The sequence below is a fragment of the Rutilus rutilus genome, assembly GCF_951802725.1.
Source record: "Rutilus rutilus genome assembly, chromosome: 9".
In the NCBI taxonomy this organism is placed as follows: Eukaryota; Metazoa; Chordata; class Actinopteri; order Cypriniformes; family Leuciscidae; genus Rutilus; species Rutilus rutilus.
The window spans coordinates 22,837,482-22,863,717 of NC_140223.1; the positions used below are offsets into that span (position 1 = coordinate 22,837,482).

General features: G+C 36.8%; 2 protein-coding genes across 4 annotated transcripts; one reads left to right on the forward strand and one right to left on the reverse strand.

Moving 5' to 3' along the window:
* Positions 1–3,347: 3,347 nt before the first annotated feature.
* gucy2f (guanylate cyclase 2F, retinal) lies at positions 3,348–15,327 on the forward strand. The gene is made up of 19 exons (XM_084418815.1): positions 3,348–4,009; positions 5,197–5,990; positions 6,920–7,221; positions 7,308–7,662; positions 8,299–8,383; positions 8,475–8,571; positions 8,664–8,792; positions 9,242–9,322; positions 9,415–9,591; positions 9,733–9,889; positions 10,002–10,151; positions 10,263–10,411; positions 11,145–11,308; positions 11,409–11,601; positions 11,778–11,952; positions 12,117–12,215; positions 12,298–12,392; positions 12,838–12,923; positions 13,520–15,327. The coding sequence occupies exons 2-19, from the start codon at positions 5,246–5,248 to the stop codon at positions 13,602–13,604; spliced, it is 3,324 nt and encodes a 1,107-aa protein (XP_084274941.1). The 5' UTR covers positions 3,348–4,009; positions 5,197–5,245; the 3' UTR covers positions 13,605–15,327.
* Positions 15,328–20,414: 5,087 nt separating this feature from the next.
* serpinh1b (serpin peptidase inhibitor, clade H (heat shock protein 47), member 1b) lies at positions 20,415–24,385 on the reverse strand. Of its 3 annotated transcripts, XM_084419766.1 has the most exons (6): positions 24,115–24,385; positions 23,384–23,431; positions 22,227–22,840; positions 21,748–21,846; positions 21,427–21,659; positions 20,415–21,342 (listed from the first exon to the last, which is right to left on the reverse strand). In XM_084419766.1, exons 3-6 carry the CDS (start codon positions 22,807–22,809, stop codon positions 21,040–21,042), a joined length of 1,218 nt encoding a protein of 405 aa, XP_084275892.1. In that variant the 5' UTR covers positions 22,810–22,840; positions 23,384–23,431; positions 24,115–24,385; the 3' UTR covers positions 20,415–21,039. The 3 variants fall into 3 exon arrangements, with proteins under 3 accessions (XP_084275892.1, XP_084275893.1, XP_084275891.1); XM_084419767.1 differs by lacking the exon at positions 23,384–23,431 and having other exon boundaries at positions 24,115–24,203; XM_084419765.1 differs by lacking the exon at positions 24,115–24,385 and having other exon boundaries at positions 23,384–23,593.
* Between the last annotated feature and the right edge of the window lie 1,851 nt (positions 24,386–26,236).

Sequence of the window (26,236 nt, forward strand, 5' to 3'; positions counted from 1 at the left end):
CACAGAAGATGAAGCAATAAAAGCCACCGCAAGCAGAGTCTCGTCTAGAGTTTCACTCACTGATGATGATAATCCGCGCCCACCAACGTCTGAACGCGGCGAGCTTCAACAGCGCCCTCTAGCGGCGAATAGCGACTACTACAACCACACACCATTTAAATACTGTAGACCTAACACTAGGGGGTGAAATCTTTTCTGATTCCGATTTTTTTTATTCTTAAATTAATTATATATATATATATATATATATATATATATATATATATATATATATATATATATATATATATCCCTTTATATCAAGGGAAACACATGCCTAAGGACAAGAGTGTGTACATGTATATCACTGACAAACTCCTTTAAGGAAAAAGGAGTCATCATTTACATTGGGGTTTTATTTTTCACGGTTAAAAATGATGGTTGCCAACAACAATCATGATTAAGACTTTCCCATCAGTAATAATATAAAATTCAATAAATGTTTTAAAAAACTCTGACAGCCCTTTCACATTTTTTTTTTTTTTTTTTAAATGTAAAGTATCAAATAAAACACAATTCAGTCTAATTTGTTATTGATACATTCAGATGAACATATAACCTCATGTTGAAGGTTACCATTATACAACTTGAGATTAAATTACACACATACAAATAAAGGTTCTTTATCAGCATTGATGGATGGAACCTTTAACATCTGTTGAACCTTTCCATTGCACAAAAAGTTCACAAAAAAAAAAAGAAAAGAAAAAAAAAGGTATTTTAAGGACTGTTTACTATTTCTTTGAAAACCCCAAAAATGGTTCTTCTATGGCATTGATGTGAAAAACCACTGAATTTAAGGAATTAAAAAACTTAAAAGATGCATGTAATATTATTTGTATTATTACTTGTTCATTCATTTCTTGCTGGAACTCTTAACAAAGCCTCTTATATTTTTTCTGCTCTCTGCAGAGTTTCTAAACAGATTGATGAAGAAGAAGTGAAATAAAGAGAATGAGTGCAAGAAGCAAATGAAGAGGACAACAGTGGATCTGTAGTATAGTTTTATATTTGATAAAACATGAACTTAAAATCAACTAGTAATCTACACGTTTTTTCCCCCCTCCACTAGATGGCAGTACAATAAAACAAAAACAATTGTCATGAGAGTAAAACAGTTATAAAATATTATAAATTGTAACACAAATATTAGAAAGTATAGTATGTGAATTGCATCTTCAACAGTGGTTAATCAATTATGGCTACCTAGCCAACCCTATTAAAATCTTTATAGATATAACAATACAAACCCAGTAAATGTTTGAAAGGCCAAGACACTTAGGTTTGTTTCCTTTACTGAGTGCTGCAGATTGCTGTATTATTACCTGTAAGTGCTTTGGGCTGTGGTTGCTGAGTTTGCATCATCTGTTTCTGGTTGTAGGGCAGAGGTGTCAAGGTGTAACTTTTAAGAAGCTCAGAGGCTTATTGGATATGGGTCAGCACATCTCTCTCGTCCTCCTCCCTCTCTCTCACTCTCACTGCACAAATCACCAGAAAATCTCTACAGTAACCTGACGGCAAACGTACACAGGCCTACATCGATGCCCAGGTGCATTAAGCTCCTCAAGCAAATCAGAAATCCCAAAAAGTCACATGATCAATCAGAAAGTCAAGACTTACGCAAGCTTTTCACAGCAAACGTTTCTCCAATGTGAAACAATGATGTAATACTGATCACACAGTAAAACAGCATTCGTCCTGTAAATGTTTGTCCTTACCTGTGCTCGTATATCTCTGTAAACCATAAACATTATGCTAATAGTCTAAATGAGCTCAGAGAGACCTCAGATGTGTTCTCAAAACACAAGGTTTAACTGATGCAGGCATATGTAAGAGAACTCTAGGGATCGTCCAAGGGAGCGCCCTTCGTTAACTTTAATTACCCAATACACCTTGTGCAAATTCATCTGAAGTGGGCCTATCACAACTACACCAAACAAATGCTTAATTACACTGCATAAACGCTCATACGCCAGGGGGTTTCCATGGAGAGAGGTGGAAATGGGCTGCTGAGACCTTGCTCAACCTTAAATATGAACTTTAAATATGAAAGACGAGAGCTCAAAAACTTAAATAAAATGCTAAAAAATTGTAGTTTGGCATAAAGTTTCATTTTTGTTTCTTTGAAAAATTAGCAATGAAGGTGTATAACATGAATATTTGAAGCTTTTGTCTGCCAAATCAAGCCATTGTCATGCTTGTCACCTAACCCCAAAATAAACATGAAGAAACATCATTCAGACCCTCAACAAGACTCTGTCAAGTCTTGTGTGTGTGTGTGTGTATATATATAGGATATATATATATATATATATATATATATATACATCTTACCTGCATAATGATCTGATATACACACACACACACACACACACACAAATCTTACATCTTAACCTGCATAATGATGTGATCGATATATATCTATATATACATACATACACACACACACACACACACACATATATATATATATACACACACACACACACCTATATATACACATACACACACACACACACACACACACACACACACACACACACACACACACACACACACACACACACACAAATCTTACATCTTAACCTGCATAATGATGTGATCTATATATATCTATATATACATACATACATACATACACACACACACACACACACACACACACACACACACACACACACACACACACACACACACACACATATATATATATATATATATATATATATATATATATATATATATATAGGCCTATATATATATACATACACACACACACACACATACACACAGACACACACACACACACACACACACACACACACACACACACACAAATATTACATCTTAACCTGCATAATGATCTGATCTATATATGCCTTGTTATTCATAAATAATGATAATAACAGTGATGGTGTTCATAAATAATACAAGGCATGTTTTTAATAATAAAAACATTTTTGCAAACTTATTTTAACATATTTTATTGTTTTGAACAATACAATTATTACTTTTTATTGTTTTAATTCACACATTTTCCAAAATCCTTACACTTACGTTTTTTAACGATTTCTACCTTTTACCACGAATATAAAATATAAATTAATGTAGCCTAAAATAAAATGAAAATCACTTAGTATGGCGTTATGATTGGTTCAGTGCACTAATTATTCTTTTCAGCCCATCAAAAGGTCTTCGTCTTCTTTAACGCTTGTGATGACTGTAGCCTACACCATAATGTGCATTAACAACAATATTTTATATTTCCTTCATTTTTCTTATAAAGGTAACTAATTGATTTCATGACTAGCTCAGTCAGTTAGGTGGCGGGTCTGAAGCGTTAACGTATGTCTGCAATCCTCTTATTTTGTCCCTGACCAAGTATGGATTAGATTCATCCACGGGTCACTTTCAAAGGACTTTCATTGAACAGAGAAACATCTAGGCCTTTTGATATTTTCAAGGAGATTTATATCGAATATCGCTTTCCATTTTATTTTACTATAAAATGTATTTGTTGTTTTTTGAAATCGTCAAGGATTCCAGGAACCTGCGATATAACGAAACTAAGGTAAATAATTTAGCCCAAATTGACAACACTATCGAGAATTTCTGTACAGCAATATTTATAACAGTAAAGCTAGAAAATGTCGCTGAACGTTAGGTGTGAATTGTGAAGGTGCAAAAGAACACCTTTATTGATGACTGCAGGCATTAAGTAGCTCTCCAGGGTGCTTAAATTGAATCTCTCAACGCCACTGACAAGCCTCAGCAAACTGTTGTTTGTGAGCTGAGATCTGCTCACATTTATTTATGCCCACGGAACGACTGATGCTGGAAAACCGTCGTGAAAGTTGACCGTGTAACTCTATGAAGGATATACATCTACTTTCTGAAAGAACCCACTGGAAGAAAAAGTGAATACTTTGTGGAAATGTTTTCATGCATCAAGAGGCCCATATGAATAATGGTAAGTTCAATTTCTAAATGATATTTTATTTAACAATGTGTATTATTATTTTGTGCACTAGCATAACTGTAAGTGGATACACATTTGGAATTACATTGTTTTTGTTGCATTTCTAGTGTATGCAGATTTTAACTAAACAATACAACAATAACCTAAGAAAATATGATAATACTACTGGAAAAAAAATAGTGTGTTGGATTTACATGATTTAATAGTGTACATCGGTTCCACATGAATCAATTAAGTAACTTCAACATCATGGAATTAAGTCAATTTAAATGACCCAATTAAGTAGTCTCAAAGTGAATTTTTAAAAGGCTCCCTGATATGATTCAGGTATTCAAATTCATATATTCACTCATTCAATAAGACTTCATTTATTTTAGTGTAACACAATTGAGTCGATAGACTATAGTTAGCAATAGCACTTATTAGCATCTTAAATGCTATAAGATTTACATGCTCCTTCAGCCAGAGTAGTTAAATCCACAGCATAACCAAATGCTCCACTCTTCTCCACAATGTAACTACAATGTAATTTAAATGGTTCTAATAATTCCAATGTAATTGAACATTCTATCAAGTCTTCTCTTTGTCTCATTTTCTCAAAAACACAAACACAAAAATAACACTTAATTTCAACTTAATTCAGCCATATGCAAAGCATGCTGGGAACTAACAAGCACCGCCCAGTTTCAGTTAATGCAACACAAATCATTCATGTAGCCTAATCAAACACAAACGGATTAAGTAAACTTAAATTTTGCATATATTTAAGCAGATTGAACACAATCAAATTAGGTTAGGACAAAATGTATAGAAATTGTGTTGCTTAAGCCCATTTTTATTAAGCAGCAAAAATCATTTTTTTCAGTGATGCCAAAACCAAAAATGGTTCCTGTCAAAAACATTATAAATCCACTATGTTCTAAACGTATAGTTTAACTTTATTTTCTTCATCAGTTATTACATTTAGAGTGGACAAATGATCGTATCACTTCTGGTGGTAGATTTGGCTTTGATTTTATAAAATAAATAAAAACTTGAACTTAAGTTTTCAATTTTAGTGAGTTGAAATGTTTACATTGTGTAGAAAATATACAGCCTAGCTATTATGTAACAGATAAGTCTATATATTGAATGTTTAGCCTCGAAAATGATCTATTATCTATTCTGCTGTTTTCCAGGTGTCTCTTTGTGACGTCCATCTCTCATAACGGCTTCAAAAGGAGGACAATGCGACATATTCACCTCCCATTTGGAGGTGCTTTATGGGAGTTATCCAGTTACCCCTGCTGCCCTGTCCTCAGGAGCAGACACAGCCTCTCAACACTTCCCTTTTACAGCATTACACTATGGATCATTCTTGGTGTGTTGACGTTCCCATGCTGTGTCCAATGCCTGATTTTCAAAGTAGGAGTCCTGGGGCCTTGGAACTGTGACCCTTATTACTCTAAAGCACTTCCTTCCATTGCGTCCAGACTGGCTGTTGGCCGCATAAACGAGGATTTTAGTTTAGACCTGGGCTGTACAATGGACTTTGTCATCCTTCAGGAAGCTTGCGAGACATCAAAAGCATTGACCTCATTTGTACAATATGAGAACGTAGTTGATGCGTTTGTAGGCCCTACAAATCCAGGATACTGCAATGCCGCTTTGCTCATGGGTAAGAATTGGGACAAGTCTATATTTTCATGGGCGTGCATTAACTATGAGTTAGACCGGGTCCAGGGCTACCCAACATTCGCCCGGACTTTACCATCTCCGACGCGGGTGCTTTACAAGGTGCTTAAGTATTTCAGCTGGGCTAACATAGGCATCGTGTCTTCTAATGAGGATATATGGATCGACACGGCTGCCAAATTGGCTAGTGCTCTCAGAAACCAGGGCCTTCCTGTTGGCATTGTTGCGTCCATGGGGAATAATGACACTATGTTGGAGAACACGTTGATGAGCATTCAAAACGCAGGGGAGATAAAAGGTAAAGTGTTTTGGACTTATAGATTCGCATTGTTAGCATGAACATTCATTTTAGGGGAGGAGTTTACAAGGCTATTTGCCACACATTTTACAATGATTTCTCAGAGTTTTGTGTGTGTGTGTGTGTGTGTGTGTGTAGACATAAACCTGAAAGACTTTTTAAGATGACATGTTTAAACACTAAAACAATAATGTAATTGTTTTACAAACCATTGTTTTAATAAATTGGAACCTTTTAACATTTAAAACACATGACAACTCTTCCTGGTCAACCTTTCATTATTATTTTTTTCAAATATCTTTATAATACATATAAATACTATATAAAATATATATAAATATAACTATTCTATTAATATTATAACTTTACTGTGGTTTTATTGTCTACTTTAAGCATTTGTATATGTACAGGTAATTGGAACAAAAACTATTTTAGGAAGAGAGAGAGAACTAGGTGTTTAAAACTAACTAACTAACAAAAAAAAAAAAAAACAAGCATAGCTGTAATTGGAATTTTCACTCAAAATCCTATAGTTAATGAAATACAGCTCATGTGACTAAACAGATTAAACAGATGACAGCTTAAAGTTTACTTAATCTCTCATCATTTTCACTTTCTTTTGATAGAATTGTCAAAAGATTTATCTTCAACAAAAAAACATAACATGCATTTATTCAGACATGTGTAAAAGCATGCTCTACATTTGTTACTCAATTAAATGTGAAACGAATGTATGTGGAATTTTCCAGTGCACACACTGACTGAAGGTTTGTCTTCAATTGTCAAACTAAAAGTTTCGGATCATGGCCCTTTTAGAATTTAAATAAAGCATGTTATATTAAGATAAAACCTACTGCTTAGACCGTATATTAGTCCTAAATGCTTTTAAAATTCAACATGAATTAATTCAGTTTTCATATTTGTTTCAGTCATCATTATGTGCATGCATTCAGCGCTCATTGGAGGAGAGCAACAATCTTCTTTCCTGATGAAGGCCTATGACATGGGATTGACAAATGGTCGATATGTGTTTATACCGTACGACACACTCCTGTACAGCCTACCCTACACCAACACAACCTACTTCCCACTGCAGAACAACACCAAACTGCGCAAAGCCTATGACGCTGTGCTCACCGTCACCGTGGAGTCAGACCTGATGTCATTCAACGAAGCGTTCAATATGGCCAAACGACTCGGAGAGCTGGTAGTGTCACAAGAGCCAGAGCAGGTGTGGGTGGTGCACTTTGACACATTATGAATCTTATTTGTACACTCGCGTTAAATGCTCGATTAAAATATCCTGCTGCATTTCAGGTCTCTCCTCTCTTTGGTACAATCTACAACAGTTTGTACCTGTTTGCCAAGTCCATGCACAATGCCAGAAGAGCAGGTAAGTGGTTCTCCGGGTCCAACCTGGCCTTCTTCACGAGGAACATCACATTTTCGGGGTTCAACCAGAACATCCGCACGGACGCCCAAGGGAACGGGCAGACAAACTTCGTGATCCTGGATACTGATGGCTGGGGAACTCAACTGTATCGTTGTTTTAAAGTAGACCTGACTTCGGACATGGTGCTGTTCGCTGACAAGTCCATTCATTTCCCTGGAGGTTCACCTCCACCTTCAGACTCCAGCTGCTGGTTTGATCCCGACGCCATCTGCACAGGAGGTACGACAGACCCACACAATGTTGTTCAGTGAGAAACAGATATTTGACTTTTAATTGTTCGACACTTAAAAGTTACACTCATTTCTCTCAGCCTCTATATATGTGTCATAGTTACATTAGCAGTTGTGTATAATGCTTTTTAAGCAAATTGGTATTTTTATGCTCAATATTTTTAGTAAATGATCAATATTAAAAAAGTCAAAGTCAAATAATTTCAAGAAATATGAATACGTATTTTATGCTAAAAATAGCAAAATGCAAATATGCTCAATGTCGTTTAGTAAATGATCAATGTTATTATTACTATTTTTTTAAAAGTTAATTTTAAGGAATGATTAATTAAAATTAATAATTAAAATTAAACAGTAATATTTTATTTTAATCTTGCTAACAAATATATTATTGCTGTTTTACATGATTATTGTTAACTGGTGCATATCATTTTATGTATTATGTGTAACTTTTATTATTATTATTAAAAGATAAATAAAAAAATAAAACAGTCCCTTCTTTTTCACTTTTAATCAATGACGTTGTTTTTATATGTCCACCGTGAACTGATGCATATTGATTTACATGTAATTTGAAACTTGTATGCTCTGTGTTTGTCAGCTAATTCATTCTCTTGTGTTTTAGGTGTAGAATTAATATACGTCATCATAGCGTTTGTGACGGTCTTCATTATAGTTCTTGGTTGTATTGTCCTAACTCTATTCATAAGGTAATTTTGCAATAGAACCTATGATTTATTTCATTTTATGAATATATAGAAGGTACAAGAAGTTGTACCTGATCTTGTCTGATCTTTGTAGGAGGCGAATCCAACAAATCCAGCTGATCAAAGGGCCCAACAGAATCCTGCTTACGCTTGAGGACCTGACCTTCATCAACCCGCAGCTGAGCAAGAGGGTATGCGTCACCTCATCATTAAGCATTAAGCGCGGTTTTCTGAAAATGTTATACTATGTTTTCTACATTTATTATGCACTCTTTGCTCACAGAAAATCACCCTTGAGGATCTTAGCGATTCAAAAAGTTACATTGAGGAGAAGAGCAATGGTGACCGGTCCCGCTCTGTGAACAGCACGGCAACGGCAACACATGAAAATTCAAACGTGGCCGTCTATGAGGTGACTTTATGTGTCATTTCATTTTATTTATTGAACACACCATGTCTTTATCTTAACTTTCCTGTCGCTCAAACAGTACGCTAGCAACGCTCGATAGCTCGATAAAATGTTAATGTGTACCTTTAAGGGATAGTTCACCCCCCAAATTTTTTTTTTGTCATCATTTACTCAAGTTGTTCTAAAGCAGAGTTTCTCAAAGATATTTGAAGAATGTGGGTCCCCATTGACTTCTATAGTATTTTTTTTATAAGTCAATGGGGACCAGCAACTGTTTGATTACCCACATCCTTCAAAATATCTACTTTTGTGTTCAACAGAAGAAATAAACTCATACAGGTTTAGAACAACTTGAGAACAATTTATTTTTATTTTTGGGCGAACTTGGGCGAAAGTTGCTTTGGATAAAAGTGTCTGCCAAATGTAAATGCAAACCGGTTTGATCTTTGCAGGGCGACTGGGTATGGCTAAAAAAGTTTAAGGAAGGACATTTCAAGGAGGTTAAACAGAGCACCACTAAGATTTTCACCAAGGTATTGGCTCTAAACCTTTCATTTAAAACTAACAGTTTGGTATGAGCTTGTTCTTTGAGTGACGGTTCCTATCATATATTTATAATTCCCAGATGAGGGACCTACGGAATGAAAATGTCAATCCGTTTTTGGGGTTCTTCACTGATTGTGAGATGTTTGCCATCGTCACTGAACACTGTTCTCGTGGGAGTCTACATGACCTCCTTCGAAATGAAGATGTCAAACTGGACTGGATGTTTAAATCCTCTTTATTGCTGGATCTCATCAAGGTACTTTCGAATGTTATGATATTATGAAAATGTGAACTTCTAATAACCTTCAGATCATTTTCAAATCCATTACGCACTTTCAATATAATATCTGTCTTTGTCTGCATTATAATCTGATGGTTTCTGTTACCCATCCAATAGGGCATGAAATATCTTCACCACAGGGAATTTCCTCACGGACACCTGAAGTCTCGTAATTGTGTAGTTGATGGACGTTTTGTCTTAAAGATCACTGATTATGGTTACAATGAGATTCTTGAGTCCCAGAAAGCTCCAAAGGAGACCCCACATCCAGAGGGTATGGGTCTTAATTAAAAAAAGACTTATTTACAATGCAAATCTCACTTTTATTCCATCTAATTTCCTGATATTGAAAAAAAGACATAATAAGGCAATTCTTTGCCTTTCAGATCTATTCTGGACAGCTCCTGAATTTCTCAGAGATCCGGAAAGTCCATGGAAAGGAACGTGTAAAGGAGATGTGTACAGCTTCGCGATTATACTTCAAGAAGTAGTCGTCAGAGGAGCGCCGTACTGTATGCTGGGCTTGACTCCTGAAGGTTGGTTGTAAATAAACTGTTCTTACAGTATTAGTTTGATGAACTGGTAAACAGGCTGTGATAACAGGAACTGGGCAGGTATTATCAGTGACATGTTTATTGCATCAACAGAGATAATAAGGAAGGTGAAGAAACCTCCGCCTATGTGCAGGCCCACTGTAGCTCCAGATCAAGCTCCACTGGAATGCATCCAGTTAATGAAGCAGTGCTGGTGTGAACAGCCTGATAGAAGGCCTGCTTTTGATCAAATCTTTGATCAGGTGAGCTTGGAGTGCATTGGCTAACAGAATTAAAAGCCTTAGGATCTAAGGAACGTAGATTTTAAAATGCTGGCTTACTTTGTATAATGATTCTACAAAATATTAGGCCAGCCATTTTATTTTAATTGATTATTTTATTGTAATAATTATTGCTTTTATATTTGTTAGATTTTATTATTACATTGCTTTATTTCATGTGTTATTTTATTATTATTTTTATTTTCATATTTAAAATTTGGGGGTCAGTAAGGATGCATTCAATGGAAAAATGTTTTTTTTAATTCACGGGTTTCCACAAAAACATAATAAGAAATGTGTCTTCAGCACCCAATGATCATATTAGAATGATTTCTGAAGGATCATGTGAAGACTGCAGTAATGATGCTGAAGATTCAGCTTTGCATCACAGGAATATATTAAAATAGAAAAGTTATTTTAAATTGTAATAATATCTCACAATATTGCTGTTTTTGCTGTGTTTTTGATTAAATAAACCCTTGGTGAGCATAAGAGACTTCTTTCAAAAAAAAATTTTTTGACCCCAAACTTTTGAATGGTATAGTGTATTTATATATTCTATTTATAATATGACAACATGTATGGATAGCAGTATTTCCAGATTTCAGGAACATTACAAATAAAGACACTTTAATTAAAGTTTCTTGGCATGTGTCTAAAAGACAACTACATCTAAAGATTTTTTTCATAATGCATCTTAATGGTCTGTTCTCAGTTCAAGCTCATCAACAAGGGCAAAAAGACCAATATTATTGACTCCATGTTGCGTATGCTGGAGCAGTACTCCTCTAACCTGGAGGACCTGATCAGGGAAAGAACAGAAGAGCTGGAGGTAGAGAAACAGAGGACTGAGAAGCTTCTGGCTGAGATGCTTCCTCCGTGAGTGTTTTCATTCTCCAGCACACTTCTCAAGTAAGACATGTTCCTGGATCAACAATCTTTCTATGTCGGATTAAACTTCTTTTCAATTTTCATTCAGTTCTGTGGCAGAAGCTCTGAAAACCGGTGCCTCTGTGGAGCCAGAGTACTTTGATCAAGTCACCATCTACTTCAGTGACATTGTAGGCTTCACAACCATTTCATCCCTTAGTGATCCAATTGAGGTTGTAGATCTGCTCAATGACCTTTACTCCCTATTTGATGCTGTGCTGGGCAGCCACGATGTCTACAAGGTAAGCTTGGTTCAGGGTTATTACAATGTTATTACAGTTATTTTTGGAAAATGGCGACAAATGCCTTCGATGCTTTAATAGTATCTCAATGATACTAAAATAACACTGGCTTGGATGTCCAGGACAACATGCCGATCGATTTCCATGAAAAGCCATTTAACTCATCTTCATCACAGGTTGAAACCATTGGAGATGCCTACATGGTGGCCTCCGGGCTGCCGAAGAAGAACGGCAACAAGCACGCAGCCGAGATCGCCAACATGTCCCTCAATATTCTCAGCTCCGTGGGATCCTTCAAGATGCGGCACATGCCAGAAGTTCCAGTCAGGATACGGATCGGCATTCACTCAGGTTAGCCTCTCAATCTCCAGCTGTTTTTATCTGCTTAGTGGCAATGTTATGAAAAAGCTCTTGTAATGCTCATGTAATCTTTTTGACAGATTCAATTTCATTGGTGAAATATGTAGTTATAAAATATTGCATCCTTTATCTTATCATGTTTCTTCTCTATCCAGGGCCGTGTGTTGCTGGAGTCGTGGGTCTAACTATGCCTAGATACTGCCTTTTTGGAGACACAGTCAACACCGCCTCTCGTATGGAATCTACAGGGTTGCGTATGTTCCATTCAGATATTTTTCTTTACAGATGTGATATAATGTAATGAGAAGATCGGTCAATAAACATAATTTCCATCAGCTTACAGAATTCATGTGAACATTAGTACAGTGAAGATTCTCCACTCACTGAACGATGGCTACAAAATAGAACTTCGAGGAAAGACTGAGCTGAAGGTACTAAAACAAACGCTTTTAATAATCATAATTAATTCAATTATATTTGAACAAAATAATTTCTTAATATGCACTACTGTTAATAAGTACGGGGTCAGTTTGATTTTTTTATTCAGCAAGGATGCATTCAATTGTGAAAAAGTGACTGTAAAGACAGTTATAATCTTACAAAATATTTCTATTTCAAATAAATGCTGTTTTTAAAGAAAATATTTTCAACATTGATAATAATAAGAAATGTTTCTAGAGCAGCAAATCAGTAAATTAAAATGATTTCTGAGTAATTACACTTTTATCAAAATGTTATTTTTAAATTGCAAAATTAATATTTTAAATTGCTTTCAGGAACATTAAACTGACTCCAAACTTTTAAATGGTAGTGTAAGCACTAACTTACTGTGGATATTTTTAGCTTTTTTAAATACATTTTTATGTATTTTTTTAGGGGAAAGGCATTGAAGAGACATACTGGCTTGTTGGAAAATCTAATTTTACTAATCCTTTGCCAAAACCACCAGAGATCAAACCAGGGTAAGATTTGAATAATATTTAACCATTTATTTTACATATAATTTTTTTCTGAAATATTTTAAATAAACTTAGCATTTAAAATATTGTAAACATATATACATTTATGTAAAGCAGTTTGACCTTTTCATTATATTGCCCTTTATTTTACTCTCTCCGAATAAATTGCACTTTCAGATTAATTTATGTGCTTTAGAATAATTCTCGTTGTACTTATGAATGGGATACTATTTACAAATGGGATAATTGGATTTATGCATCAGGGAAGACAACCATGGTTTGAGACCTGAGGACATTGAGGCTTACAGGAGAAGGAAAGCTGAGAAAAAGGCATGAACCCATAGCTTATTTGCAAGGAGGTAGTATCTTGCATGTTGTGCTGTATTTGTCATGTGGTTAGGTTTACTTCTGGTGGGTTTGTGCCGTGATGGTGTTCATTAATTGTGCTGGACTAATTGCATGTCCGTGTATTCGTGCATGCTGTGTATTTTTTTTTTTAGTTGTTGTGAAGTGCATTACTTACCAAAGTCCTAAAATGCATCTTCAGTTCTGTCTGTCGTTATCATTTATAACTTTCTACATCAATTTTCATCTTTTAGAGATAACTGGCAAGACATGGTTACGGAGGAGGTCAAGTCAATATTTCGCAAGGCCAACAGACAAGTGGACAATCCCAAAATCTGAGAAGCGCAAGGATGTTAAAACTGACGAAGAAGGAAAGACACATGACAAGTTGCATGGGAGAGACACAAAGGACAATTCGAGCATGTGTGTTTCAGTGCAGCTTACAAAGACTACTTTAATAGGATTGATTGTCGTCTGTCTAATCCGACTCTGCCCAGCACAGCAGAAACAACAGCGCTAATGAAATGGCAGCTGATGAACAGGTAGTCAGTGAAAGTGTGTTTCTTTCCCAATGTCTAACACTTGATCTGTTTTGGCCCCAGAGCCGCCCCATGTGCATCCCGTACCAAAGGCGAGTCCACGTTTTGGGGGTTTTTTTTCACAGAGGTTTCACATGTTGTGTTTTCATCCATATGTTACTCATGGGGGAGCTTTAATTATTTTTCTTTGATCTTCTCTAACCAAAAAACAGTGTAGTGACATAATCAGATTTGACGAAGCTTAGTGGACATCTGTTGCTAAGACCAAATGCGATATTCTAGCGATGTTTATGCAAAAGCCAAATTGACTGAGGTTGGTTGATACCAAGCAATTACAAATATAAGGCTGCTGTAAGCTGTCTCTGGACTCATGAAAATTGTGAAACGTGACTGTGTGTTTGCTGATTAAGAAGTTGCTTAAGAGAAATTACAAAATGGAATGCAATAATTCTGTGAGTTCTGTTAATTTATGCAAAAATAATTATTTATACTATGCAGAATAATTCATATTAGTTGCCATACATTTAGTAAACAGGGCAACTGCTTTTATTTGACGTATTAAATCAGTTTAATAAAGGGTCCTATCTCTCTCTCTGATGAAGCACTTGTGCTTGTACTGGATATAAAATGAAATGTTTAAGTTTCTTTGCAGTTTAAGTTGTATTAAACATGTAGGCTGGGTTTATCTGAGAGGGATTGACTGCCTTATAAGCTGTTTAAAATGCTAACTTACATTTTCTGTTAATCAAACGGTTTTATTTAGTTTTTCCTTTTTTTTATTCAAAATATTCACAAATTTGTTAACTATATCATGAACTATCTGATATTCTGATTCTCAAATATGTGTAAGTGAATGTGTTTTGTCATTTAAACACCTTTATAATGACCCTGTTAGTTGATATATAATGCCTGATGGGAACCACCATGATAGTTTGCACCACAGTTCAGAGAATCGGATCTTACAACAGTCGGATTTACAACACATAAATTCAACCACTTCTCCCAAAATACATTAAAGTAAGTGACCGATAAACTGAGAGAAGAATAGAGTAAACTATAGTCACCTATACAATGTGTATCTGATATGAATAAAACAGTTTGTCAAATTATTATTGAAAGGATTATTATTGCCAGTTCCATAGACATCAGTGTGTATTTAATGAATTTTAAATGTATTTTTGCTAGCACTTATGTTTATTATATGTCTGAAACCTAAAATAATCATTATGTGATTATTATGTTTGGCTCCAGCCGAAACGCGAAAGCACAATTGATTTTCAGCACGCGAATGCCCATGGAGTCGCAACGGAGCCAGTGCTGCATCCACGCATCACGGGCGACGAGACGACTCGACGCCTGTGAAGAGACGACTCGACGCTGGCGATATGTTTATGCCCTAAATCAATACACGATTAACTAACTGTATTTCTCTATGTACATTTCTGAAATGCACTTTCTGTAAAGCTGCTTTGAAACAATATGTATTGTGAAAAGCGCTATACAAATAAATTTGAATTGAATTTTGTGAAAGTGCGAGGTGACAAGGCTAGGCCAAAAGGAAGGGTAGCGAGACTCTGCTTCTGTTGCTCTCGATGTGAGGAGCTTGTAGATGGCGAGAGATCTGAGAGCGGCGAGGGAGATGTCTCTCGAACACCGCCACCAGCTTTTTTTGCCTCCTGAAACCTCTCAACAACTTAGTTGACAGCATCGCCGAAGAGCCAGAGGGGCAAGCAGGGCATCCATGAGAAAACTTGTCTTTCATACCAGACAAGTTTAGCCATAAATATCTCTCCGTAGCCGACAGGTCTGCCATAGACCGGCTGACTGACTTGGCCGTCTCCTTGGTTGCCCGGAGAGATATATCTGTGGCCCGGCACAGCTTTCTAAATGCGTCCTGGCCCACACCCTTGCCCTCATCATCGAGGTCTCTTAGCAGGTCATCCTGGTATGCCTGAGGAATGGACATGGTGTGCAGGCATGCTGCGGCCTGACCTGCCGCTGAATATGCTTTACACACCAAAGCCGAAGTTGTTCTGACCGACTTGGTGGGTAACGTCTGGGCCTTCAGGAATGATGCTGACTCAAGGGAGAGATTGCTAGGTAGATAGCTACCGTAGGCATCAGCCCATAGCAATGTTCCTTCAGCCCTAGGATTGAGGAATAATTTGAGGTCTGACCGTCTGGGAAATAAAGACCTCAGCCCACCTCAGTGTGGAGAACGGGGGGAAAAAGGCAGGCCCCGACAAGGAGGTTGTGATCTAGAGGGCAGGAAGTGTTTTTCTAGCTTACTTTTATCACGAACTTCCTGCTTCTCTGCTGGCCAGTCGATGTATAATGTAGCCACGGCACGAGTCACAACCCCCATAAGCTCCTCATAAGCAGGAGTGTCCTCAACATCTACCTAGATGCTAACAACATCACCGGAGCGGACCTGCCAACCTGTACGCATTTTGCGTAGCGGATAAGCATTTTGACCTCAAAGTACGCTGGTACGATTTGTCACTCTATCTCTGTGCACGCGCAGTCCTCAAATCAAGCAACAGCTAAAGAAGAAGAGTTCGACCAATCATAGCACTGGGTTTTTAAAATTCGTTAAATGACGAACATTTTACTGTTAACACATTATATGTCGGATTCGTCTAACTTATACTTGATATTGTTTTTAGAATAAGTGATTCGTTTTGCTATTATTGGACTCCTGTCTATATTCATTGTCAACTGTTTTCTATAAATATGTTTGTAATTGGCTAACATTTATTCAGCTAATGCGTGTCCTGTTTAAAAGGTGCAATGTTCAAATGCAAAGACAGCACATCACAAATAGAAGCCCTTTTTTCTGTGGGATTTAGTATAATAATTGGATATTGGAATAATAAATTAAGTAGTCTATCTTAAATCTTAAATATTCTTAATTTTAGACTAGTTGACCAGCACACATTATATGCAATGCATATCTCGAGGAACACGAGCCTATGCGCTCTCCTCAAAGAGCGCCCGGCGGGAGCAGAGCATCCTTGACGTTAGCTGCTCGCAGTGTACACAGTCAGACCCCTCGAGAGCTGGCAGTGCATGCTCTGCTCCAAGACAAACAACACACAAATCGTGTGTATCCCCACCCGTGATGTAGCGAGGGCAGGGAGGAACAAATGATCTAAAATGCTGTTTGCTCACCATTTTAAAATCTTTCTATATAACTCCTGTCTACAATGAAATGTATATGCTTGTGACAGACAAACACCAAATAGACCAAAGACAAGATGATTTCACAGAGAGCGTGAATGGAAAGTCATGATCCATGGATTTCCAGCCAATAAATATGTGTAGCCCCAGCTCATAAAAAACTAATTCATGCAATGAAATGTAATTAAGTTGGTCCAACTAAATTTTGACCAACTTAAGTGAGTTGGTCCAACTCAATTATGAGCAACTTAAGTGTGTTGGTCCAACTCAATTTTGACCAACTTAAGTGAGTTGGTCCAACTCAATTATGAGCAACTTAAGTGTGTTGGTCCAACTCAATTTTGATCAAATAGTTTAGATGAAATGGATACATTTAAAAAAATTGTTTTATGCTTCTTTAACTTAAATTAAAACATTTCATTGAAAAATCAGTTATTTGGAAATCCTTCTTTTGTACCCCATAGAGACAAGAGACAAATCTTGATCGAGATGTTTTTATTTAAAACTCAATAGTTATTTAATGTGAAAAGTATTTAATACTTAGAACAATTATTTAACCAAACAAGCTAGTTGCGACAATGCAAGTACACATTTTAAAGCCCAAGTACACATTTTCCAGTCTGGAAATTTGCCTTTGTGGCACATGAACAGTTTATGGAATTCCAAAGTCAAAAACTTGACTATTAAAAACAAACAAAATAAACTTGACTCTAAAATAAACTTCAGAATCATATATACATATGCATAATGGCTTGTCTTAAAAGGGATAAATGAAAATTTTGTCATCATTTACTCATCCTCAGGTTGTTCCAAACATGTACAAATGTCTTTGTTCTGTTGAACACAAAGGAAGATATGTTAAAGAATATGGGAAACTGAACAGTTCTGGGCCACCATTGACTTCCATAGTGACTTTTAAGTAAAGTTCCAAGAATCTGCATCCCAGGCCAGCATAGAGAGCAGTGGATTGCTTTCAGGACCAGGTGTCAAGGGATACTGACCAAGTTGTTGGAGAGTTTCTCAAAGTTTCTCGAAGCAACACTCGATACACACCGTTTTGTGGTGAGTGAATTTCTGGAAGATTCCTCCGGACATGCTCATTTGCAAATGATACAATAAAAATATCATTGCCATTAGTTAACTGAAAAGTGAATATGAATTTGTTAGGCATCTGAACTGGACACTAATTTACTGAAATACAAACCGGTATTTGATCAGTAGTACGCAGGGAACACAGATATCCTTTCTCAACTACTGCTGTTAAGAGCGTCTGAGGTGCATCTGCTCTAGCTTCTGCTCAGAATGCTGCTGTCATCAGTGGGGAAACAGTAGATAAATATGAATAGGCCTATTTATTAATGAACCATGCTGAAAATCAGTCTATTTGAAAAATATTGTTATCGATACTAACTGGCTAGCTAACTAGCTAGCTAGCTAGCTAGCTGGTGCTAACCTGAGGTCATTTTAAAATATAAAGTTCACAATTTTTTATTCAACCACTTAGCTAGATTACACTTGATGGAAAAACAAAGGATGTGATGTTCAGACCATGATAACTACAGATAGTGGAAAGCGTCGCCCCCTGGGGGCGTTTTACCCCACAGACTGAAAATTAGATCACTTAGGCGCCTACCCTGAAATCAGTTTTCTCTAAGGTACGTCGCCAGTGTAAGCTTCACAGTGAATACTTTTACATCACTTTTTTTTCAACTTAGGCAACAACAAAAACATATAGTGACTTTATCTATAGGTTATTTTGGGGAAAAAAACAGTAGGGGGCGTTTTACCCCAACTCTACCCAAATGTGTTTTAAAGCTTGTTGTTTTGCAGAACATCACAGTTATGATATGAGAATAGTAAGGCATGTAGTTAGGGAGTAGGCTACATGCTATTTAAGGAAAATATTTGTATTTTTAGAATGACAATTTATTTTCAATCCATGAATATTCATGTAGCCTACTAATATCTGAATTATAGTTACTTCAACATGAACTCATGATTAGTGAAGATATAAACTAAAGTAAAGATGAAAAACCGCACTCTCAATGGCTTAGGCCGAAACGCGTCTGTGAGGACATGGTAGTAATAAATGTATGAAAATAGAACTTGAGAGTGCGGTTTTTCATCTTTACTTTTGATAAACGTTTTTTATTACTCGCACCCATAAACTATTTTGCGAGTTGAGCGCGCCTGCTCTGAATACTATTTGAAGATATAAACTAATCATGAACCAATGAAGAGCTATCCTTAACTACGACTATGCTACTAGGCTACATGTTAGCAGCATGTTTGATAGCTCATGCATTAATTAAAAATTAGGGGTAAACTGAAACAATCTGGCTCCATAAGAAGGAATAATAAATGTGTTGACTTTGAAATGATAATTAGTGACTTGTTAGCCTTCATTTTAAGCAGTGACAGCCCCCCAACCGATTTTTTTTCTCACCGATAGGCCTATAGGTAAGCAAGAAAGGTGTGACATGATGTGCCATAAAGAGTAGGCTATGCTTTATGAATTGTGTCTAACAAACCCCTGATACATAAAAGTTTTGTTTTATGTTATTATAGTTATAATGTGATCGTGCGTCTGTCGTTCCATCATTTTTTGATGAGAAACATTTCTCAAAGAAGGGTAGGACTAACAAACAAAATGTTCGAGAACATCAGGACGTCATGTCTGCATGCAGTTTTGTTGCTTACCACAAGATGGCCCTATTATATATGTTTTTGCACTGTAGTCCTTCAGTAGGTCCCGTACATTTAGTAGGCTGAATATTCTCTTTAATCATATCCCTTAAACAAGTTGCTTTCATTTATGAACAGCATATTACATTAAGTCTGCAGGGTTATCCTGACAATGTTTACGCATTGGTTAATTATCTTGACCAAATCTCTTGGCTATTTCTTTAACCTTTCCCGATTGGCCATATCACCATGAGAGCCCTTCACTCCAGCCTCTAACCCGTCCTTTGTATACGTCCTCTCATTAACACATTCAGCCTACAGGATGGGTCTGCTAGTGTGAAAGGAAGTAACTGATTTTCCACATCAAATGTGCTCTTTGTGGTTTGGGGGTTTATGGTGGTGCCATAAAGACAGCAGGCTGTCTGGAAAATATATGTCTCCTAACAGGTGAGGAGGTGAGACAACAATTTAAGCCCTCAGTGGAATAAACACACAGATTAAGCTCCACATTCCAGCTCACAGAGGAATTGGTCACATCAAACCAGGCGGAATGACTGGGATTAAACTATAAGGCTTGACAGAGCAATGACAATGTGCTGTGCCTTTATCTGTCATTATTGATTTTCAGTCATTCATGACAGTGTGACTTTTATTTTATTATTATATATTTATGTATTTATTTATTTGAAGCATTACTTAAAACATATAATTAAAAAAAAAAATCCAGGACAAAATATATATTTTTCATTTCAGTTTATTGAAAAAACATAAACAGAAGGAAAATTGATTTAAAAAAAATCAGCACACTTTCTCAAAAGATATAGATAAAGACAATGAAACATGACATCTAACAAATTGGAGAATTTAGAAGACAGGCATCAGTGCAGGAGTCAGAAAATCTTGATGGAAGTGAAATCAGATTACCTACAATTGTGCTTGAGGAACACTTGCATAGGACTATACCTTTTCCCCTTTAAACATTAAAGATAAGGCAAACCCTACACAGATCTCACATGCTCATAAAGAGGGCTTCTACAAACACAATCATAAATACCACAATACTACAGCTTAACATCAATGACACTACACTTAATGTAAGCATAGTGTCTGATTGAATAATGCACATTAACTAATTGATGTCAAACCTTCGTATACATTTGTAGGGTTCCAATTCCTCACCTATAGGACTGCATTGCTCCTGATGTATATCACCAATCTCCTTAAAACAATGGTTTTGTACTGACAGGTTGACTTAGATTGTCTAAACACAGATAATCCATTGGAATGGGCTCATGAGGTAATAGTCACACCTTTAACAACAATAATACTATTTTAAAACCCCGTAAAATAGAATTCAAATAGCATAAAAGTTACAATTCATCTCTCATTTTGTCACCCTTTGGACGAACAAGCCTGCCAATAAAAAGGATGGAGTTGGTCTTGTTGTCTTTCACAAGGAAAATGAAGGGATGGTCGGCGTAGAAGAGCTTGGGGTTCCTGATCTTATCACTACCATAAATACTGGTGTCAAATGGGTTTCCCTCCGTGTCCCACTCAAAGGCAGAGGCATGGAAGACATTGGCGAGGTAAAGATCTTTCTTGCCAGAAATGTTGGACAGGTCAGCTTTAGACTTGTCCACAGCCTCAGTGAGACCAAGTTCTCCCAGGTGTTTCTGCAAAGCAAGGAAAAAGAAGTTCATACATCATGCTTAAAATTTTAGTTGTGGTTTGCAACCAGCTATATAGCAAAAATTCACCTGAAGGTCGTGGCTGACTTCCATGCTAACTTTAGGCAGTGAGATGGCGACGGCTCTCTCCTCGAGCTTGCTGACCCAGGTGTCCAGCTGCTGGCGAGTGAGCAGTTTCTCCAGTCTCTCCAGAGGCTCCACGTGGTAGGGCATGATGAAAATCATGCTGGACTTCTTATGTGCCAAAGGCATGCTGACCACAAACAGCTTGTTTTGTGTGTCTTCATGGAAGCCGTAGATGCCTGTAAAAGGCCAAGTTAAAAAATGTTGAGTTCTTTTGTAGGTAGTAGATTTAGGGTAAGAGACCTTAAGATAAGCTGCTGGTTTTACCCGTGCGATGCATCATTGGGACAGAGATCGCGTGAGAGCGGGAAACCAGGAAACCACGGTTATCAACCATCTTGTGGTGGAACTTCTCATCCCAGTGGGCTGTGGAAATAGAAACAAACATTAACATTTTTAGTCAGTACTGTGTTTTCTTGTTATTTTTGCCTTGCTCTCTATTATAATATAATTTTATGGACATTCCTGGAACTATCAGAGTAAATGTCCATTCCAACTTTTAAAAAAGCCAGGACGTTACAATTGGGGGCTCGTTCCAGATCTATAATTAGCAATAATTTAATAATTAATTAAATTTGACGATATATGAAATAGACTATCCTGGAATTATTCAAATAAAAATCCATCCTAAAATAACAAATGGGGCTTTTCCCAGGTCAATAATAAATATAATTGAATAATTAAATACATTCCTAAAACTATACAAATATCTATCTTAATTTTAAAGAGCCAACATAAATGCTCACGTTTAAAGAACATAGCATTGACGATCATAGCACCGTCTGTGTTTTTCACATCCTTGGTAATTTCTGGCAGCTTTCCGGCAGTGGACGTGGCAGCCCACTCATTGATGGAGTTGATGGCGCTTCTCTTATCACGGAAGTTGATCTTCGAGTGTTCGTAGTTGTAGTGCTTCTTGCTATTCTTGACGAAGTCCTCTGCGAAGCTGACAGAGCTGGGGCCGTACAGCCTGTTGCTGATCTTCCACGTGACGTTGCGGGCCTGGGGGTCGCTCACCTCACTCAGAAGCTCGGACAGGCCTGTATGCAGATGTTCGTCCTTCAGGGCGTCAGCCTTCAATAGGCTCTTCACTTGGGACGCAGTGGAGGATTTGCCTCCCATGGCTACCATGCCCAGAGAGGAGGCCACCACCACAGGAGAGATGAGGATGTTGTCAAGTCCCTTTTCTTTGGCGACGTTGTGGTAGAGATTGAAGGCCAGGTTTGCGCTGGTGTCTGCCATGGAGGTTGCATGGGCACTCAGCTTTTTGTCCTCACCGGACACGGCCACAGCCAAAAGGCATAGAGTAATGAGGTTGGACGCCCACATGCCTGCTGTATTTTTGGGTAGTAACGAAAGCCTAGAGGAGAAGAGGGGAGATCAGTGATACTGAGTGCAAATTCACCAATTCTTCACCAATGCTAATTTTAAAATGTCTATGTGTTTGTTTTAGGAACAAAAGGCTGCATAGTAAATAGTTTGTTCATGAGTTTTATATCAGTTTGAAATAATTTTGTCTTTTAATTTAAGTTTTACATGTACCCTAAACTGGTAAACCTCCAGAAATGATGCTTGTAGGCCATGATTTCTAGGTCAAGCGAGTTAAACAAAAGCAACGGCAATGACTAATCAGACAGGAATGCGTGGCTTAACATGAGCCTGCTTATTTGCTAAAGTTCTGAAATGTGACACATCACTTTTAATTAAATATCAGAACAGTTTACTGCTTATAGAGATTACGTTGCATGTTGAAATTACGATTTAAAACTATGCTTGAGGGTAAAGTTGGTTGTAAGATGTTATGTGTCCTTATTCACTATCAAGCACAAGATGTAAGTCAGCGTGGTTGATTATTCAGATATTGTTTTCTTCTTTGTATGTTGCTTTTTATCATCTGTGATACCTTGATACGTTTTCATATTCATAGTTGTCAACGATTGCGATTTTCACTCTGAAAGACAAGAGGTGCATTTGGGTAATCTACACAAAAATATATTTATGTACATTGGTTATAGTGCAAAACAAAGTCACATGCAAAATCAGTGACTTGAACTCCTTGCTTCTCGTCCTAATTAAGGCTCGATTTGAAGCAGAAATTTGAGAAGTCTGCACTGCTGCCACTTCATGCACACAGAGAAAGAAAGACACGTAGACTCTTCTTATCGGTTAGAGGATCTTAGGGAGAAACTTTCAACCAATCAGAACTTCCACAGTAGACCCGCATGTGAATTGCACTGATTGAGTGATAGCATAAAACCATTCCCAATGGAAAAATTTGATCACTCTTTACAGTTTAGTGTAAAGAAAAAAAGAAAAACAACTGCACAAATTTACATCACTAAGAAGAAACTAAACATATATATAAAACAACTATTAATATTACACATCCTTTAACTGTGCATGCATATAAACTAGTTTTGACTTGTTTTGCATGACAAAAGTAAAGAAATGTGTTTCCCCTAAATCATTACCAACCTTAGTTGATTATGGATTAAGTTGCATGTAAATACATTTAAAAAATGTAAAAGAAGTAAAAAAAAAACCTATATAAATATATAATAAGAGTAAAAAAAGTATTCTCTGACCCTGTGTTTTTAGCATACAAAATAAAGCCATGCATTCCCCAATAATTACCTTGGACAGCTGTTTGGATGTGTTTCTCTTCTTTTCTTGGATGTGCTCCTCTTGTTTTCTCAGAAGTGCTCCTCTTCTTTTCTCGGGTGCTGCTTTGCTGCAGAGTGTTTGAAGCAGAGGCCTTTATAGTCCGGGAAAGAAACTTCTAGAAGCTGGAACTGGGCTATTCAAATGAGGATGTCTGGCTTTGCTGGAGAAGTTGGGAGAGCCCTCCCTCTGGATCCAATGACCTCAACTCTGACATCCCACCACTGCATGGTCCTAAAGCCTTCTGAAATCGGCAAAAACATTTTTTTTGCTGAACTCTGCAACTAAACAAGTGTCTTCTTTATTAAAACCTGCGAAAAACCGTATATATATTGGCATCAAGTGTGTAATGGAAGATGATAATGTGTTGCATTTTACCACTGAGCCTAGATTTGCTCTGCTGAGTTGGCAGTGTTTTGCAGAACAGAATGTGCATTTTATGCTAGAGTATAAAAGTTAAATAGACTGTTTGTCGAAAAAACTACACAAATAACTTCAGGATATATAAAATAACTGGTTTAATTACGGAGGTTTCCATCTTTGTCAACATTCCTTCTAGATTCTTCTGTCGGGGGATGCAGAGACATGCTCAAATCCTCCCCCAACACTGCCACGTCAAACCTTGAATTCTTTTTCAGGCCGTGGGTGCGGTGCAGGAATGGCTACTATTTGAAACGAACTTTTATTATTTTACCGAGCTTTTTCTGAATGTTGTGGTAATCAGTCTTTTTTACATTTTTTTTTGTTTTGTTGAGCTTATTGGTCTGAGCTCTTTTGCTATCCTAATCACTTTTTCTTTATGCAACTTTTAAATTTTTCATCAAATGCATTTACAACACATTTACCTAATTTACCCACTTTATTACCTTTTTTCTGACCCCTAATGATACACACACCCATGCTGCTGGGTTAAACCATAAATTCTAAAGGCATACAGTCCACTTAAAAAAAGCTATTTTCTTTCTTTCTTTCTTTCTTTCTTTCTTTCTTTCTTTCTTTCTTTCTTTCTTTCTTTCTTTCTTTCTTTCTTTGTGTAAATGAGCAATCCATGCATTGAATGTGCATCAGAAATACATTAAAGATATTGAAAAAAAGCTCGAAAATTGTCCGATTTTTATTAGGTAGCCTACATTTTCAGTCTCGCATGAATCAGATGTCTTGCTTGCAACAGTAGCACAACGCTTGCATGTTAGTTATCTGTTTAAATCTCAGACAAATCTGCACAAAGCAGACATTGAGTTATGGGCTGAACTGGGGGACTGTGCCAAACATGTATGATGTAAGATGTGAGCTAAGTTACTTCTCAAAAGCTGATGTAACTTGATGCAGCGTTGCATGTCTTTAATTTCTTTAATAAGTAGGAAAAGAGATTTCAGTAAGAGAAACAGACCCCCCCCCCCCAACCCCAACCCTAACCCTAACCCGAATCCTAACCCTAACAGATTCATTAATTTCCTACCTGAATTCATGCAAATCATACAAAATAGGCTACCACAAATGAAATTGTGTTGTTTTAGCATTGCAGCAATCAAACGTTTTTATCATGTAGTTAGAGTGATCTGGAACCCCTATTTGTTTTTTGTTTTGTGTCTTTTTTAAGAGGCACAATTTTTTTGCAAGTCAAAATTATTTCTTAAAGGCTGTTCACACAAAGCACGTAGCACGATAACTATAACAACAACAACAATAATAAAGATCTAATATAAAAGAATATAAAAAATAGCAGAATCCACACCACAACTATAATGAAAACTTCACAGAGCTGATTAACGGTAAAAACATTGACAGCCAATCAAAATCCACCCTGCTTTAAAGAGCTCGAGCATTTAAAGTGGCAGATGACTAACGTAGGCAAGCACGCGCTTAGAATAAACAGAACGATATCGTCCGCTGGTGTGCACGCTGCACGCTATGTGTATTATCGTTAAAGTTATCTTTATATAAGCTAATTATCGTTTATTGTATGAACGGGCCTTTATTCATAGATCGTTCATATTTTTATACCACTGTAACGTAAGATGTATGTCGTTGGAAAATAAAAGCAAAATGTAGGCAAACCTCCTCAGTAAGTAGTTAGTTAAGTGAAAGTTATTAA

What these genes read in the sequence shown, in the direction of transcription:
- gucy2f (XM_084418815.1), top strand. Translation starts at nt 5,246, where the DNA reads ATGCGACATATTCACCTCCCATTTGGAGGTGCTTTATGGGAGTTATCC. An exon ending in CGACGCCATCTGCACAGGAG is followed by an intron (nt 7,663 to 8,298) that starts GTACGACAGACC and finishes CTTGTGTTTTAG; the next exon opens with GTGTAGAATTAATATACGTC. An exon ending in CCACCAGAGATCAAACCAGG is followed by an intron (nt 12,924 to 13,519) that starts GTAAGATTTGAA and finishes TTCATCTTTTAG; the next exon opens with AGATAACTGGCAAGACATGG.
- serpinh1b (XM_084419765.1), bottom strand. Translation starts at nt 23,451, where the DNA reads ATGCACCTCTTGTCTTTCAGAGTGAAAATCGCAATCGTTGACAACTAT. An exon ending in GAATATGAAAACGTATCAAG is followed by an intron (nt 22,841 to 23,383) that starts GTATCACAGATG and finishes CTTCTCCTCTAG; the next exon opens with GCTTTCGTTACTACCCAAAA. An exon ending in CAATGCTATGTTCTTTAAAC is followed by an intron (nt 21,847 to 22,226) that starts GTGAGCATTTAT and finishes CTATTTCCACAG; the next exon opens with CCCACTGGGATGAGAAGTTC.